This window comes from Hyla sarda, chromosome 1 (genome assembly GCF_029499605.1).
Source record: "Hyla sarda isolate aHylSar1 chromosome 1, aHylSar1.hap1, whole genome shotgun sequence".
Lineage (NCBI taxonomy): Eukaryota > Metazoa > Chordata > Amphibia > Anura > Hylidae > Hyla > Hyla sarda.
Window position 1 is genome coordinate 151614561 of NC_079189.1, and position 19663 is coordinate 151634223.

Genomic DNA, 19663 nt, shown 5'->3' on the forward strand with positions numbered 1-19663 from the left:
TACCTGAGCCATTTGTGTGGGTTATAGACTTCGTCTCATGCTACCACTAGAGTGAAAGCATCGCCTGCATTCAAAAGTGACCAAAACATCAACCAGGAACTGAGAAGGGGTCTGTGGTCACCACCTGCCAAACCTCTCCTTCATTGGGGGTGTCTTGCTGATTGCCTATAATTTCCACCCGTTGTCTGTTTCATTTGCACATCAGCATGCGAAATTGATTGTCAATTAGTGTTGCTTCCTGAGTGGACAGTGTGATTTCACAGAAGTGTGACTGACTTGGAGTTACATTGTGTTGTTTAAGTGTTCCCTTTATTTTTTTGAGCAGTGTATGTTCTCTTTGTGTATGCGTGGAACTTCTCCTGTTATTCCACTTTCTTGCCACAGTCCAAACACATACTGATAGTTATTTATTTTACTAAATTGGCTCTAGTTTATGTTTGTGGATGTATGCACATGTGTGTGTGTGTTATCGTGTGGGACATAGATAAGAACATTAGAGTGCAAAAGAACATTTGGGGACAAGGACTAAAATAAATTACTTGAATTAATTTTAGTATAGATTTAATTATTTTTCCTTTAATGTGGAATATTGTCCAACCAGTCAAATTCAAAAGGAAGGAATATTGGATTTGATAAAATATATGAAAAGAATGGAGTTTATGGCAAGAAAGGAATATGGACAGTAGATGTGTTTCTATCGCGGTGTAAAGATAAGAAGGCTAGTTAGTTAGTTTTCTACGAAACTGGCTCTAGTTTATGTTTGTGCATGTCTGCACGTGTGTGTGTCATAGATAAGAAAATTAGAGTGCAAAACAACATTTATGGACAAGTACTGATATGAATTACTGTAAATTACTATATCAATATATGTTGGCACTATTAAAGCAACAGGAATTACATAATGACAGAACATACCATTTGTTTTATACATACACTCTCTACCATCCCTCTAATAGTGCCACTCTTACCAAACTAACATTACAAACTTGCTGTTCATATTTTAGAGAATACCGTTACCATAAAGGCTAAACTAGGTCTATGAAAAATACTTCTAATTAAAAAAAAAATTGTATATAGAAGTGTACATATGATACAGACCCCATAGCAAAGAAAAATTAGGTCTCTTTGAGGTGCTGCTTGACACTATCACACGCAGAAGACATTTTCTACTTTGCTTTTTTGTAGCACCTGTGGACACAACATCCCTGTGCAAATTCCCACCACCCATTAGAATGGGGTCACACAGAACACACATAATATTTAGGTCAGTATGCGTCAGTATTTTAGCAAAAAGCAGGAGTGGGACCAACACAGAGAAAATATGATGGACTCGCTTCTGGTTTTGGTAAAAAAAAATACTGACCATAATAATGACCAAAATACGAAATAAGAATGACACCAAACATTATTGACGTGCTTCTCCCTCTGACGGACCCAGAGAAGCCACATACAGTACTTGTACAGATTGAACAATGTACCTTTATTTACCTGTAGCTTTATCCATAAGGACAGCGAACATAAAGACTAGTGTTGGGCGCGAATATTAGCATTTTGAATTTGTATCGGGAATATAAAAAATTTGCGATTATTGGGAATATATTTGATATATATTCACATTTTTTTTCTGCATATGCGCATTTGTGAATATTTGTATATGCGCATATTCGCAAATGTGAATATTTGCAGATTCCTTCTTTTCACTTATGGGCAATTAGAATGATGCAAATACACTTGTCAGAGGTTATCAACAACATCCCTAGCAACCAATAGTAAAGTTGCCCACCCCCTCACTGTTTTCTTCCTCGAATACGCGAATATGCGAATATTCACATATGCAAATATTCACATATGCTAATATAACGAATACACAAAATTCGCGAATATAGGACGAATATTCATCTATATATATTCGCGAAATATCGAGAGTGTTGCTCATCACTAATAAAGACGGACATTTCAGAAATATAAATGAGCATATGGAAATAGACGCTGTCCCCATTTAATCAGGAAGAATAATGTTTTAACAGCCTGTTAAAAAGTATGTTGCAAAGTATGATTATTACAGTTTATACACATTTACTAAAATACTTAAAATTCACTTTAAGGGTCGATTTACACGCTTAGTATCCTGCACATATTTGATGCACAGGATTTGAAGCTGTGGATTTGATGCCTGGGTAAGTCAATTAGTTTAAGTCTATTAGCATAAATTCTGCAGCTTTAAATCCTGCACACACTGTACGATGAATAGAAATGACTTATTTTACTTCAAATGGACATCAATAAATCAACATGAATCTTTGCAGTAACTTGTGGTAATACAATACACGTAAGATTTAGTATACACACGATTCATATGTACAGTATAATACAAAATAAATCTTCTAATACTTACCGGAATGCAAAAACTTAAAAGAAATCAATTGTGTCATCCTGAATTTGTGCCACTTAACTTCCTTTACCAAGAGATGAGAGTTTATCTCTGAATGCTGGAACCAAGAGCTCTCTAAATTTGTTTTCAGTATAACAGAAACCTGACAAGTAGCTTCTTGATAAAACACGGAGGCGGGTATGAGAAGAGGGCAGTAGCATACATACTGAACTGGCACATGAAAGATAAGTGACCACAGGGCCGACGGCGTGTGACATCATGTCTCCGCCCCCATGTGATGTCACGCTCTGCCCCTCAATGTAAGCCTATGGGAGGGGGGGTGATAGCTGTCACGCCCCCTCCCATAGGCTTGCATTGAGGGGCGGAGCGTGACGTAACACGGGGGCAAAGGCGTGATGTCACACGCCGTCGGCCCTGTGGTTGCCGGCAATCAGACCCGGAGCGAACACGCTTCGGGGACTTATTATAAACGGGGTGCCGCGTGAAAGATCACGGGGATCCACAGCGGCGGGACTCCTGCGATAAGGCATCTTATCCCCTGTCCAAAGGATAAGATGTCTAAGCACCAGAGTACCCCTTTAAGCATTGGTAGGCTACCGTATGTATTTTATAACTGTAGACTATAAAGGTAATAGATTAAATAGATATGGCTTAATATAATATGACAGTATAATAAAAATCTGTACAATATGCATTATAGCAATATTCAGTATAAAGAGCTGGTCTGAAACTATCAAAGACTTTTTAAATTGTAATACCCCCCCCCCCCCCGTAAAGGGGGGGGGGGATTTATCATTGCATTTACACTGCTTTTTTGTGTACATGTGTTGCAAATTTTGAGCAAATGAAATTTGTGAAATATGTGAAATTTTTCCACTTAAGTTATTTCATTTTAGTAAAACTCCTTAGGATAAAGTCAATTGTGCAATTGCACCTTGACTTTTGCAGTGGTAGCTGATTTATCAAATTAGACATTTTAACATTTTTGTAGATTTTTTAGCAATCCCACAAATGTTTGCACAGTCTTATTCCTGCCTAAACCACCCTTTGAAATTTACGTAGATCTAAGCTATTAGCAATTTATGAAGATCACTCGAAAAATAACTTGATATACACATACAATGATAAATTCTTCCCTCTACCCTTAAAGGGGTACTCCAGCGCTAAGACATCTTATCCCCTATCCAAAGGAAAGGGGATAAGATGCCTGATCACGGGGCTCCTGCCGCTGGGATCCCGTGATCTTGCATGCAGCACCCCGTTAGAATCAGTCTCCGAAGCATGTTCGCTCCGGGTCTGATTACTGGCGATCACGGGGACGGAGCATTGTGATGTCACGGCTCCGCCCCCTGTGACATCACGCTCCGCCCTCTCAATGCAAGCCTATGGGAGGGGGCGTGACTCGCCCCCTCCCATAGGCTTTCATTGAGGGGCGGAGCGTGACACCACACGGGGCGGAGCCGTGACGTCACAATGCTCCGTCCCCGTGATCGCCAGTAATCAGACCCGGAGCTAACACGCTCCGGGACTGATTCTAACGGGGTGCTGCGTGCAAGATCACGGGGATCCTCAGCGGCGGGACCCCCGCGATCAGGCATCTTATCCCCTATCCTTTGGATAGGGGATAAGATGTCTTAGCACCGGAGTACCCCTTTAAAGAATTTATCACATACCAAGCCTTTGTTCTCTTGCTACCTATGTTTCACATTATTTCTGGAAATGTAATATTAAGAATGGAGAGTATTGTTGTCAAAATATTCTTCTAAATAGAGTAGAGTAGAATACATTCTCCAAAATAGAGGTGCATTCACATATGCAGCCCAATCTGAATTGAAGACAAGCAAGGAGGAGAAAAGATACCAATATTATTGTGGCAGACTGCCCAATAGTCCCATTAAATGAACACACCATGATGACACATTGCCCATACTGCCCAGTATTTCCACAGTAAGTGAGTGGCCACTCACCAGAGGTGCACACTGGATTTTATCATAGGTTGGGGTTTAGAAACAAAAAATAATGCCTCCACACCAAGGCAACATATTACTACTACTGTAACTAAATAATACCATGATGCACCCAATATCACTAATAACCGCATTATGCAAGGAACAAATAATGAGCACAACCATTATACCACATGTTGACAGGATAATAATACTATACTGATACTGAATATAAACCCCTCTACAAAGACTAATACCATAAATATAATATATAAAATACAATAAAGTATCTATATAGATGTGGTGACCATGCCATAATAGTGAGATACTGAGTAAACAAATGTAAAAAATTAAATAAAAGGACTTATACTTGTGTAAAGTGTTACTAAGACACTTGATAGATGGATGTCTGTGCTTTGCCAGATCATGTAATTATCAAAGCTGGTGATGTTTGATACAAATAAAAATACAAGTAGAAGTAAAAATAAAAATATAGCATAGTCACCACCAACAAGCAATTTTTAAATGATGAACACTATTGAGACCTATTAACTGACCATCTGCACCCATATCACCATATCTTCAGAAGGTCTTTCCCAACTACAGTGCCATCTTTCAGCAGGACAATATTCCATGTTATTGGGCTCAGAGCACTAAGTAGAGGTTGGCAGAGCACAACTAAAACAGTTCTCCAAACTGCCTTGGCCCCAAACTCACCAGTCTGTAACCCTATAAAACATGTTTTGGCTAAGTGGAACAGGCTATGAGATCTGGTCCCACTCCTATAAAAATATAAATTAAAGAAAATGTATAATACACACTGAGTCTAGCTCCGTAAAACCAGGCAAACTAGCAGTCAGAGACAGTAAAAGGGAAGGAATATTTAGGCAGTGCTTTATTTTTTCAGTTACAAAACAAATACAGCAATCACTCTCAGCATTCTTGGACCTACGACTGTTATTATTATATATGTACTTTTTAAATTCTTTTAAATGTCCTGTCATTTTCTGAATTTATGTTAAATAAAGTATACTTTTTGATATATATATATATATATATATATATATATATATGTCCTGTTATCACGCCTTTTCTTTGTGAATTTAATCAGCATTCACTATACAGATCTCTTCTCTGTCTATTCAGGTGGCTTACTACCAGCCACACAGCACAACAGCTAAAAAAATGTGTTACTCACATACATTGAAATGTCCCCATTTTAGGCTGCAAACCTCCAGTTTAAAAACTCTCATCAAGGGACCAGATTCCTCACAACTTCTCTTGCAGACTAACTCCTCTTTAGATTTTAAGCCCAATGACAAACTGTTATAAGCAACGATACCTGGGCTAGCCTGAAAACCTGGAGTGGCCCAGTAAGAGGATTCCTTTTATCCCTTAAAGGGTAACTCTCATTAAAATTAATTTTTGCTATTGCACTCCTTATGGTAAATAAGAAATATTTCCCCACATCTTATACACAGACTTTGGACCGAAGTCCAAACACAGAAAGTGCAGCCTGGAGTGCTGAGGGGGGGTGTCCAGCCCCATCCAATCATAACTCTCACACTTAACTGCCATATGCTGTCGGTTGGACCCCCCCTCAGTACTCCAGGCTGCCCTTCCTGTGTTTGGGTTTTGGTCCAAAGTCTGTGTATGAGATGGGGGAAAATGTGCTCTTGAGCTTTTTTTAAGAACAAATAAAACATTGAAAACTTCATTTTTTTTAAACTAAGTATATTAGAAATATTTTTTATTTACCATAAGGAGTGCAATAGCAAAAAATAATTTTAATGAGAGTGCCCATTTAAAGGGGTACTCTGGTGGTCAATGTGTTTTTTCAGTTTCTACTTACCCTTGTAGGTGAGTTTTTTTGTTATCTCTGGTCTCGTGCTGGCTCTTTGTTTGTCTTTCTTTTCCTTTCTTTGCACAAGTGTGTCCATGTAGTGTAGCATCTATTTCCGTTTTGCCTTTGTTTTAGAAACTACAGCTCCCAGCATGCCTTGTAGCCTGTCTCCTTTTTCAGTGCCCTGCCCAACTTGTTTTGCATTGCTGCCCAGCCCTGTTTGTGGCCAGATTTTTTTTCTTTTCTTTCCCCTTTAGCACTCCCTTTCCCCGCCCTGTTCATTAGTATACTCATCCCACCCTCACTGTCAGCTTCTCACCCCAAAGTCTCACATCAGGGAATGAATTGTCAGTGGGGGAACTAATCATATGTGACCCACGGGCGCTGCTCTCCTTCTCCCCCCCCCACCCCAATGAATTGTCATCCGCAGCGCGCTGTCCCCACATTTGGGAACTAATCATATGTGACCCGCGGGCGCTGCTCTGCTACCTGCCCTCCCCCCCAAAGTGATGTCCCCGCAAGGGTTAAAGGACATCTGTACTGATGAATTTTACATATTCCTGTGCCCGTGCTGCAAAAATAAGCAAAATAAACTTTCACTCACCTTCCTGCGTTCCCCCGTTGCTATGGTAGAGGCCTCATGATCCTCCGCTGCGATCCTCATGCTGCATCCTGGGGATGGGAACATCACAGAGCCATCAGCGTATCACAGGCCGCAGCGATGTCCTGCCTCGGCCGGTGATAGGCTGAGCGCACTGTCATATAAGGAGCCGATCATGTAAGGGCAGGAAGCAGAGAGGCACCCGCGGGTCACATATGATTAGTTCCCTAATGTGGGGATGGCGCGCTGCAAATGACAATTCATTGGGGGGGGGGGGGAGAAGGAGAGCAGCGCCCGCGGGACTCCTCATATGATTACTTCCCCAATGTGGGGACAGCGCGTTGCGGATGACAATTCATTCCCTGATGTGGGGACTGCGGGGTGAGAAGCTGACAGTGCGCCTGCGAAGGGGAATCATGATAGCGCTGCAGCTGACATGTTACTAATACCCCCACCATGGGGACCGTGCGCCCGCAGGGGGAATCATGATAGCCGATTCCCCTGATTCCCCCCGCGGGTGCACGGTCCCCATGGCGGGGAAGGGGTTACATGTCAGCCGCAGCGCTGATACAGGGTATTCAGTACACTGTGAGCCGGGCGCAAGGCTGGCTGACAGCGGGAGGAGACATCCATCCTTCCGCAACAATTCATATAATATTCATTACAGGGGTGTGGAAAAGGGGCAACACCATTGCAGGAGAAAAAAAAAACAGCATCGCCCGCAGCTCTGATGTCTTGTCCACAACAGTGAACAAACATGGCCACAGGTGTGGACGACAATCAAAAGCAACCAGAAAAACAACTGAACTTCCCTCACAGAAAAGAGGTCAGTAAAAACATATATGCTGTGGACAGATGTATAACATGTGAATTACAAAAGTGCTATACTCACTACAAACACGCTAGATAACCATAAAACTGTGGTACCGGAGTACCCCTTTAAAAATCCAAGCCCCATAACAGAACTTACCAATATCCCTAACAAGCTAAGTATCCACATATGACAGGTACCTTTGAAATATATATAGCAACCCCTGATGACCATTAATATTTAATATAACCCCGAGGTCTGATCCCTATAGTGAATATAACTATACTCGATTAGGCCAACTCACAGCCTACTTATTTACTGTTTTTATGGTAGAAAGTCCACATGCACTAGTGGTTGTGAGTACTGGGGTGGGGACATATAAAACCATTAGACTGCTTTACCATAAACATACAGAACCAATTGTAAAGAAAAAGAAAATAGATTTAACATTTGTATAAAGTACAATTGTGTGTAGTTAGTAAGTATGTAACTTACTAACTTGGCATTTGAGGGCAAGCTTAGAAAATTTCTTAACATAAATGTTTAGAAAATTCTTTGGTAGCAATATCCACTTGACAATTCCACTTGACAGGACTTGTGTTCACATGCGAACTGTTAGGGTGCACACTAGGTGGCAGTATGAACTAATTCTATTGCTGATACTATAGTAAGTAACAGTGTAAACTTGAGTTTTTCTTTTTTGGTTGTTTTATTTATTTATTTATTTTTGCATATGTTTAGGATCAGGGCTATTCAATACTATTACCCACGAGAAAATATCTGGTCCCTCACACTGACTGCACCATTTAGATTGTGTAAAAGGTGTTCACATATTTTGTATTTGTAGTAGAATCCTGTATAATATGTAAATAGTATGGAACCCTACATAAAAAAAAACTCCCCAGTAAAGGGAATGCAATCTAAGAAAATTACCCTCTTTTTTTTTTCACATTTTCCATTTTATTACTTTACTATAATCCTGAAATCTGGCCACTAAGCCTAATAATAAGCTAAGACTTCCTGACTCAGTGCTCACATGACCAGCGACAATAATTATTAAAATTGAGCCGGCGGCCCACCTCCAGCACGCAATTCAGAGAAGAAAATATTTGGAGGGACACATCTCTGGCCTGAAAGTACATATTGTTGTCAGTGACCCCTCATCGGTGTCTGGTTCATCCACACTACAACCCAGTGTATTGGGTTTAGTGTGGGTGTCAGCACTGGCAGGGTTAACAGGTGCTGACAAGGTGTTGTTTGCTAGGTTGCTGGGTTACGCCCTGCTGTCTGAGTGGCTAGCTACTGATTGACCACATGTGCATCTCCCTATATCACCAGGCATCAGTCTCTGGGAAGATGCCTGTGAAAGCGGTCATTAGCATTTCCTTATTTTCCTGTATACCCGGCAACTTGACTTCTGGCTTCCTATCTGACTTCTCTTTTGTTATAGCGATTTGGCACCTCTTCCCACTCCTGGCTGGACTCGGTTTGACTGACATTGACTTTATGTGTGTATGTTTAGTTTGTTAGTTGCTTGTTTCCCTGTTGCTCCTGACAACTGACAGGATTGTATTTTATTGTGTTGACATTTGACTCCCCTCACTTATTTAGGAAGGGATTGTCGACCAGTTGACGGCCTATCATTCAGGATAGGCGGACAAGTAGGCAGGGACAGGGGCGCGGGTAAGCTTAGCGAGCACTCCTTCCCTGCCCATACGTGACATTTTCACAGGCCCAAACTACTACCTGCATCTGCTTGATGGAAGCAATGACTGCTTTAGTAGAGCAAATGCAGGGATTAACCCTTTCAGTACAAACTCTTGCTGAGAGGGTTCAGGCTCAGGAGACAGCTAATGGTCAGTCAGTGGTCTGTACTCCAGCTGTTTCAAGTGACCCTAAAATTAATCTTCCTGACCGTTTTTCTGGTGACCGAAAAAATTTGTTGTTTTTAGAGAGTTGTAAGGTATATTTTCGCATGAGACCACAGTCTACTAGCACAGAGGACCAGAGAGTAGGACGTATATTGTCTTTGTTGCAAGGAGACCCTCAAGAGTGGGCTTTCTCCTTACCTTCCTCAGCTCCTGAATTAAGTTCAATGGATGCTTTCTTTTCTGCTTTGGGCCTTCTTTATGATGAGCCAGACCGTGCAGCCTTTGCAGAATCACAGCTAGTCAATCTTAAGCAGGGAAAGAGAACAGCAGAGGAGTACTGTGCAAATTTTCGGAAGTGGTGCACGGCTTCGGGTTGGAATGATCCAGCCCTTAAGTGTCAGTTCAAAACAGAATGATGATGTCGGAAACCGAGAACTTTTGGCTATCAAATGGGCTTTCGAGGAGTGGAGACATTTCCTTGAGGGGGCAGTTCATCGGGTCACTGTGATCACTGACCATAAAAATTTTACCTTTCTGGAATCAGCCAAATGTCTCAATCCTCGTCAAGCCCGATGGGCCTTGTTCTTTACTCAGTTCGACTTTGTTATTACTTATCGACCGGGTACTAAGAGCGTCAAGGCCGATGACTTGTCTCGAAGTGTCAGTGTTTCTCAGCCTATAGACTCTAATCCTGAGACTATTCTTCCAGAAGGTGTGTTTATCTCTGCAGTATCTGCCAATTTAACATCTGAAATTTTGAATAATCAAGGTTTGGTTCCTCCAGAGACTCCTAGAGGCAAAATCTTTGTACCTAGTCAGTTTCACCTCCGTATAATCGAGGAATCTCATTGTTCTACGTTAGCAGGTCATCCTTGTATCCATGGTACATGGAGATTGCTTCAAAGGAAATTTTGGTGGTCAACCTTGAACAAGGATGTGAAAGCTTTTGTTGCTTCTTGTGATGTCTGTGCCCGAGCTAAGACTCCTCGGATTCGCCCTGCAGGGGAGCTGTGTCCATTATCTATTCCTTAGAGACCCTTGACTAATATTTCTATGGATTTTATGACAGATCTGCCAGCATCTGAGGGAAAAACTGTTTTATGGGTGGTGGTGGATAGGTTTAGCAAACAGTGTCATCTTATTCCTTTGAAAAATCTTCCTTCAGCCAAGATTCTTGCTGACTTATTTATTAGGCATGTTGTTAGGTACCATGGGTTACCAGAAAATATTGTATCAGATCGAGGAGTGCAATTTGTCTCTAAATTTATTATCTACCAAAAATCTTTGTCTCAAGGTTCCGTCTAAGAAACTGGCATCTAGGTTCATTGGACCTTATGAGGTAATTGAAGTCATCAATCCTGTGAGTTACAGATTAAAATTACCATCTTCTTTTAAGATTCATAATGTGTTCCATTAAAACGTTACGTTCCTACTCAGTCTCCAGTCCCGATTCCGCCTCCTTCGGTTGAGGTTGACGGAGAGCTTGAGTATGAGGTCGCAAGAATACTGGATAGTAGAAGGGTACAGAATTCTCTCCAGTACTTAGTTCATTGGAAAGGTTATGGTCCGGAGAAGAGATCATGGGTTCCGGCCTCTTCTGTCCATGCGGCCACTTTAATTAAGAAATTCCACAATTCTCACCCAGACAAACCTAGACCCTGTTTTAAGGGTCCGGTGGCCCCTCTTAAAAGGGGGGGGGGGTACGGTCAGCACCGGCAGGGTTAACAGGTGCTGACAAGGTGTTGTTTGCTAGGTTGCCGGGTTACGCCCTGCTGTCTGAGTGGCTAGCTACTGATTGACCACATGTGCATCTCCCTATATCACCAGACATCAGACACTGGGAAGATGCCTGTGAAACTGGTCATTACCTGAGTAGCTAGCATTTCCTTATTCTCTTGTATACCCGGCAACTTGACTTCTGGCTTCCTATCTGACTTCACTTTTGTTATAGCGATTCGGCACCTCTTCCCACTCCTGGCTAGACTCGGTTTGACTGACATTGACTTTATGTGTGTATGTTTAGTTTGTCTTTGTTAGTTGCTTGTTTCCCTGTTGCTCCTGACAACTGACAGGATTGTATTTTATTGTGTTGACATTTGACTCCCCTCACTTATTTAGGAAGGGATTGTCGACCAGTTGCCGGCCTATCATTTAGGATAGGCGGACAAGTAGGCAGGGACAGGGGCGCGGGTGAGCTTAGCGAGCACTCCTTCCCTGCCCATACGTGACAATGGGTGAACAGGATGACCGTTTTCCTTTAAAACTCTCTACTTTTTTAACCTCTTAGCTACCTCCCATGTGTGTTCATACATTATGGGCCTCATTTACTAAGCTGAAACCGACCAGTTCTTGTCTGGTTATTTTGGCGCAGAGAGTCTGAGACATGTCTGCGCTAGTGTGCGACAGTGTGCGCCTGGAAAATCCGACAAACCCGACATTGCACTGTGAAAATCTGAAAAGGGGGCGTGGTTTGTCTAAAAAGGGGCGTGGTTTCACAACCCGACCGATTTACTATTGAATTCACAGAAAATCCTGTGGATAAATGGCTGGAAATATCCACCTAGAAAAAGCTAGTCAGAAAATGTTCCCAACTTTTCACAATAGTAAATAGAGAGGAATCCTGCAAGTCTGACACAACTTTTCCCACTAGTAAAAACCCCACACTCTTAGTAAATGAGGTCCTATATGTGTGATCACTGCATACGGAGTAGACTCACTAGCCGAGTTTGTTCTATATGCGGCAAATGTCAGCTCTATATTACAGCTGACATCTGATGCCAACTGCCGAGACCAAACTTATGTCTACACCTATCAAGTCTCTGATCACCACCACTGCAATGCAATGGCGGGGTGGCGATTGGTTGCTATGGAAGATGGAGGCCTCCTGAATACCTCCATGTCTGCTGCAGTGAGATTTTCTTGTACACGCAGCCTGAGCCGGCTGTACAAGTCGAGCACAGATCACACTGATCATTGCGATCAGTATTGGTAATTAAGTCAATGTATATAAAAGTCCCCTAAAGAGACATAAAAAGTCTAAGAAAATATTTAAAAAAATGTTTATTACAATATATAAAAGCCCTTACCCTAATATAAATCCTAATCCTTTTTCTATTTTATAAGTAAAAAAATGCAAACAAAAGTATCATTAAAGTCCTCATATGGCTCTGTAGATATCGAGAAGGGAAAAACAAAACGCAAAAATTTTTAATTTAAACTTTAAAGGCAAATAAATGCAAATAAATTATTGTATACATGTAAAACCCATAACAGCATGGTTGATGAATACAGGATGATAATGCAAGCGTAATCACGATAATAAAATAGAAAAGAGAATTGTGAGAGATAAAAGGTAATAAACTGATGTCACAGCAGCCGAGAACCATAGTGATGTCATAGCACAATGATAACACAAGGGAAAGGATCGGCACTCGCTTGTGATGTAAAGAACTCTTTATTTCACTAACAGTGGGAACCTACCGGTAATTTGTGATGTCTTCTGGTTGAGTGCTGAGCAACTATAGTGCTCTGTATACTGAATGTATGAAATATATATAATGTATGTATGTATTATATGTGTATGTAAGATGCCTGTATGTTTGATGTGTGTATGTATAAATGATGTGTGTATGTCTGATTTGTGTATGTTCGATAGATGCATGTATGTATATGTATGCATGTATTACTTGTGCATTATGTGTGTATGTACGGTAAAAGTGCGTATGTATGATGTTTGTATGTATGATGTGTGTATATAAAATGTGTATATGTACGATAGATGCGTGTATGATACATGTATGGATGATGTGTGTATGTGTTTATTATGTACAGTGGGGCAAAAAAGTATTTAGTCAGCCACCAATTGAGCAAGTTCTCCCACTTAAAAAGATGAGAGAGGCCTGTAATTTTCATTATAGGTATACCTCAACTATGAGAGACATAATAAGAAAAAAAAATCCATAAAATCACCTTGTCTGATTTTTAAAGAATTTATTTGCAAATGATGGTGAAAAATAAGTAATTGGTCAATAACAAAAGTTTATCTCAATACTTTGTTATATACCCTTTGTTGGCAATGACAGAGGTCAAACATTTTCTGTAAGTCTTTACAAGGTTTTCACACACTGTTGCTGGTATTTTGGCCCATTCCTCCACACAGATCTCCCCAGTGATGTTTTGGGGCTGTCGCTGGGCAATACGGACTATCAACTCCCTCCAAAGGTTTTCTATGGGGTTGAGATCTGGAGACTGGCTAGGCCACTCCAGGACCTTGAAATGCTTCTTACTAAGCCACTGCTTCGTTGCCCAGGCAGTGTGTTTGGGATCATTGTCATGCTGAAAGACTCAGCCACATTATATCTTCAATGCCTTTGCTGATGGAAGGAGGTTTTCACTCAAAATCTCACAATCCATGGCCCCATTCATTCTTTCCTTTACATGGATCAGCCATCCTGGTTTCCACCCCCATGCTTCACAGTAGGTATGGTGTTCTTTGGATGCAACTCAGCATTCTTTCTCCTCCAAACACGACGAGTTGAGTTTTTACCAAAAATGTCTGCTTTGGTTTCATCTGACCATATGACATGCACCCAATCCTCTTCTGGATCATCCAAATGCTCTCATGCAAACTTCAGATGGGCCCGGACATGTACTGGTTTAAGCAGGGGAACACATCTGGCACTGCATGATTTGAGTCCCTGAAGGCGTAGTGTGTTACTGATGGGGGCCTTTGTTACTTTGGTCCCAGCTCTCTGCAGGTCATTCACTAGGCCCCCCGTGTGGTTCTGGGATTTTTGCTTACTGTCCTTGTGATCATTTTGACACCACAGGGTGAGATTTTGCGTGGAACCCCAGATCGAGGGAGATTATCAGTGGTCTTGTATGTCTTCCATTTTCTAATAGTTGCTTCCACAGTTGATTTCTTCACACCAAGCTGCTTGCCTATTGCAGATTCGGTCTTCCCAGCCTGGTGCACGTCTACAATTTTGTTTCTGGTATCTTTCGACAGCTCTTTGATCTTGGCCATAGTGGAGTTTGAAAATATATAAAAAAAAATGTGGGAGCTCAACGTAAAAAGAGAAAACCTATACCGAGGATACTGCGTTGCACATACCCATGTGCCAAGAAAGAGTACTAATAGTGTAAAAAGGGGAGGCAGTCCTGCTAGGCTAGGTCAGAGTAAAAGATATAAGGTCAAAAATTAGAAGAAAGAGAGAGAGAAAAAAAGAAAACGTGTCTAAAATAGCATAAAATTACATTTATTTGGAAAAATGATGTGAGGTCTGCGGCAGGGCCCTTGTCGCAGACTGGTCACTAGATAAAATGGTTACAATGGTATAAAATGCTAAAAATATAAAATATACACAGTGGTATTGCACTTCACTAATTGGACAATGAGACAATGAAAGTGGGGCAATGGGACAGTGCAAACAGTATCTGTTTAGTTATACTGTAAAGTCATATTATAAGAGCCAGGATTAATCCAGATGAAAGTACATAGCAAAAAAGTTGATAATCCAATAAGGCAAATTTTCAGTAGCTCTGGAGCCTCCCAGATTGGGGCCCACTATAAACGTTTTTAGGTGCAGAGATACAGGCGATGCCCCCTCTACCCCGACGGCATGGGGACTGAATCCAAGAGGGCAATTGCTATACAGTTCAGGCACTTAGTGCCTCTTACCGGCTACAGTGTGCACAGTCAGGTGAGTGCAGCTGTGCTTGCCATCCGGATACACGTCCCTTTGTCCCGGCGGCACAGGAGAAATGTAGGAGGGGTGATAAGATCCGGTGCTGGGGGTCGGAGATGATGGCTGGGAAGCATTGTGTGGCAGCACTGTGAAGCCTAGCGGTCGTAGCAGCGTATGGCAATGCTGGAGGTATCCTCTCTACCCCGATGGCACGGGGAGCAGGTGAGAGAGTAGGTGAGGACCGGCAATGCTGTAACGATTGTCTCAGATGATGTGCAGGGTTGTCTTAACACCAGACGCATTTCGGGGAACTGCGTCCCCTTTTTCAATGGTGGAGGTTCAGGAAGACTGTATGTCATAGTGGAGTTTGGAGTGTGACTGTTTGAGGTTGTGTGGATAGGTATCTTTTATACTGATAAGAAGTTCAAACAGGTGTCATTAATACAGGTAAGGAGTGGAGGACAGAGGAGAGTCTTAAAGAAGAAGTTACAGGTCTGTGAAAGCCAGAAATCTTGCTTGTTTGTAGGTGACTAAATACTTATCTTACCAAGGAATTTACCAATTAATTCATTAGAAATCCTACAATGTGATTTCCTGTATTCTTTCCCCCCATTCTGTCTCTCATAGTTGAGGTATACCTATGATGAAAATTACAGGCTTCTCTCATCTTTTTTAAGTGGGAGAACTTGCACAATTGGAGGCTGACTAAATACTTTTTTGCACCACTGTATGTGTATATGTATGTATAATGAGTGAAGGTATGTACAGTATAATGTGTGTATGTACAATAGATGTGTGTATGATATATGTATGTATGTATGATGTGTGTATGTATATTGTCTGTGTATGATAGATGAGTGTATGATAGATGGATAGATAGATAGATAGATAGATAGATAGATAGATGATGTGTGTATGTATGATGTATGCATTTGTGTATGATACATGTGCATATGATAGATGTATGTGTGGTAGCTTGGGGGTATAGGGTGAACAGGGGTGATGCTGAGTGGTGTTGCAGGGTTTAGCATTAAAGGGGTACTACCGTGGAAAACTTTTTTTTTTTTAATCAACTGGTGCAGGATCAAAACTTATTGGTTCCCCAAACCTGTCAGTCCTAGTGCAAAGGATTCTGGTTACATCACATGACCCAAAAGGTCCTTAACCTTAGCATAACTTAATTATTAAATATCACATGACCTAAGGTCCTGTACATTACTTATACCATTAGAAAATATATTAATTATATACATTTGTAAAGACATTATGAGGTGACTAGGGGTTAACCCACCAAGAGAGCCCTATCAGCACGGAGGAACTCTGGCTATGGGGACCTACGACGAAGGTATGGGACAAGGTCCAGTCCCGGGACACCACATATGCATAATGTGTGTATGTATAATAGATGTGTGTATAATAGATATATGTATGTATGTATGTGTGATGTGTGTGTATGATATTAAAATGATACCACTACTGCTGCTGCTACTACTTTCCAAAGGGGGCTGCTGCGACTACTACCACCTAAATGGGGCTGCTGCTGCTTCTACTACTACCTAAAAAGGGCTGTTGATACTACTACCTAAACAGGGTTGCTGCTGCTACTCCTACCTTAAGGTGGCTGCTGCTAGTACTACATAAAGAAGGCTGCTGCTGCTGCTACTACTACTGCTACTACCTAAAGAAGTCTGCTGCTACTACTTGCTAAAGGGGGTCTTCTGCTACTACTAGTTAAAAGGGGTATTCTGCTACTACTAGTTAAAGGGGGTCGGTTGCTACTACTACCTAAAGGTGGTCTGCTGCTACTACTGCCTAAAGGGGGCTGCTGCTACTACTACCTAAAGGCTATCTGCTGCTACTACTACCTAAAGGGGCTGCTGCTACTCCTACCTAAAGGGGGTCTGCTGCTATTACTGCCTTAAAGGGCTGCTACTATTACTGCTTAAAGGGGGCTTCTGCTACTACTACTACTACTACCTAGGGGGGCTTCTACTACTACTAACTAGAGGAGGCAGCTGCTACTACTACTTAAAGGGGGTTGCAACTACTGTATATAGAGGGCTGCAACTATCTGCAGGGTATAACTACCTACAGGGGGAGCTATATTCGTGGGGACCTACCTACAGGTTGCACCTACCTATTTAGGTCACCTATGTAATGGGGGAAACCACATGAAGGGGCTCGTCTACCTACTGGAGTGACCTATGTAATTAATAGGGGCGGGGCAACCTACTCTTTTCCAACCCACTAATCTACCCACTCTACTTTGTGAGACACCAAGGTGTTATTTTTACTGTTTGGAGCGCTATAAGTGCTGGGAAAGTGCAAACCCTAAAATGTTTGTCTGGCAGCTTCTTTGGAGATGAGCTGTGGCCTTTAAGAAATCGGCATGATGGTCTGGGCCGGATGGAGAAGAAAAGTAAAAGTGAGAGACTCTGATCAGAGAAGACATCACCTGATATAACTGTATGAAATCACTTGTATGGTCTGCAGAGCCTGTGTAGAGCTGATATCTATTACTATATGGTCACTGTATGGGGGGAATATTTCCTCTGTGCAAACTGATAATATTGGTCTCAGTATACAGGATTTTGTCAGTAACAGTATCATTGTAATATGTATGGTGATAATATTCCCCCTTGTATACTGGCATTATTGGTAATATTGGTCTCAGTATACAGGATTTGGTTATTAACAGTATGATGGTAATTTCTATAATGATAATATTTCGCCTTTTATACTGGTATTATTAGTAATATAGGTCTCTGTATGCAAGATTTGGTTAGTGACAGTATGATGGTAATATGTATGGTGATAATATTCCTTTGGTGACCAATATTACCAATAATACCAGTATACAAGGATGAATATTTTCGCCATACATATTACCATCATACTATTACTGATCAAATCCGGCATACTGAGACCAATATTACCAATAATAACAGTATATGATACTATAGATATAAAAATACAAAAACAGAGCTTTCCATTGGGCAGTATGTTTGGCACAGGGGAGAGGCAAGGTGAGTGTAAAATATAGAATCTCAACCTTATAAGCCTCTCATGGTCGTGATCTTTCAGACCTTTAGTTGGGAAGCAGCCGTCTGGATTTCTCAGGTTGTGCAGATCCACACCTGATGGATTCACTTGTATAGGAAAATTGTAGAAAAGATCTCGGGAAAGTCGGCGCCAACCGCATGTAGAAATGACTGTTCAGAACAAGATTGGTGTGTTCAATATTCCTTTATTTGCCTTGTCAGGCACATTTTGAGGTCTGTCACCTTTAGTCCAAGGACATGTGTATTTCTTCCTGGAGGCTTTAGGGATCCCTCCAACCAGGCACCAAAACAGACACCTCCGGAGCGGAGGTGGTTTGTTTTGGTGCCTGTTTGGAGGGATCCCTAAAGCCTTCAGGAAGAAATACACATGTCCTTGGACTAAAGGTGACAGACCTGGAAGCACGTCTGACAAGGCAAATAAAGGAATATTAAACACACAAGTCTTTTAGGAACAGTTATTTCTACATGCGGTTTGCGCCGTTTCCAGAGATTGTTTCTACAATTTTCCTATACAAGTGAATCCATCAGGTGTGGATCTGCACAACCCGAGAAAAACGGACGGCTGCACCCCAACTTAAGGTCTGAAAGATCACGACCATGAGAGGCTTATAAGCTTGTCATGTGCCAAACACAACCTGACATGGTGAGATTCTATATTTTACACTCACTTTGCCTCTCCCCTGTGCCAAACATACTGCCCAATGGAAAGCTCTGTTTTTGTATTTTTATATCTATAGTATCATATACTGATATTATTGATAATATTGGTCTCAGTATACAGAATTTGATCAGTAATAGTGTGATGGTAATATGTACAGTGATAATATACCTCCTTGTATATTGATGTTATTTGGTAATTTTATGATTTATTTAGTGGTGCATGTGTCTATTATGGCACATTGTCTTACCTATGTAAACATGTGATAGGAAACTGCACAGAAAAGAATATATGTATGGCAAAAATATTCATCCTTGTATACTGGTATTATTGGTAATATTGGTCTTAGTATACAGGATTTGGTCAGTAACAGTATGATGGTAATATGTACGGTGATAATATACCTCCTTGTATATTGGTGTTATTTGGTAATTTTATGATTTATTTAGTGGTGCATATGTCTATTATGGCACATTGTCTTACCTATGTAAACATGTGATAGGAAACTGCACAGAAAAGAAGTGACATGTCACCTTTTTTCCACATGGACACATGCTGAAGCTGCCTTTAATGTCAATGGGAGCTTCAGGGTCATGCTACCCCCATGTTGCCCACAGCTCAAAGATGATTTTCGCCCACAGAGTATAAATGTAGTGTTGTTATAATTGCCCCCCCCCCCTCTACATTTGTCCTGGCCCCTAGTGAGCCCCACTAGCCACTGGTCAGGATTTGAGGAGGGGATATGTGGTGAGGATTTGAGGACAAAAGCTTCCTCCTTTGTTACTTTTTCTC

At 41.4% G+C, this 19663-nt stretch overlaps 1 protein-coding gene across 2 annotated transcripts in view; it reads right to left on the minus strand.

Annotated features, from left to right (window-relative positions):
• Nucleotides 1-19663, minus strand: part of LOC130359821 (uncharacterized) — an 85804-nt gene that overhangs the window by 42775 nt on the left and 23366 nt on the right. Inside the window, exon 1 of one of the 2 annotated variants that reach the window (XM_056562882.1) lies at nucleotides 6191-6306. The exons of the other annotated variant lie outside the window; for it this stretch is intronic. Coding sequence (XP_056418857.1) covers nucleotides 6191-6290 — 100 coding nt within the window. The 5' untranslated portion in view covers nucleotides 6291-6306. Of the gene's footprint in view, nucleotides 1-6190; nucleotides 6307-19663 lie in introns of those variants that run through there. 2 annotated transcript variants of the gene reach the window in all.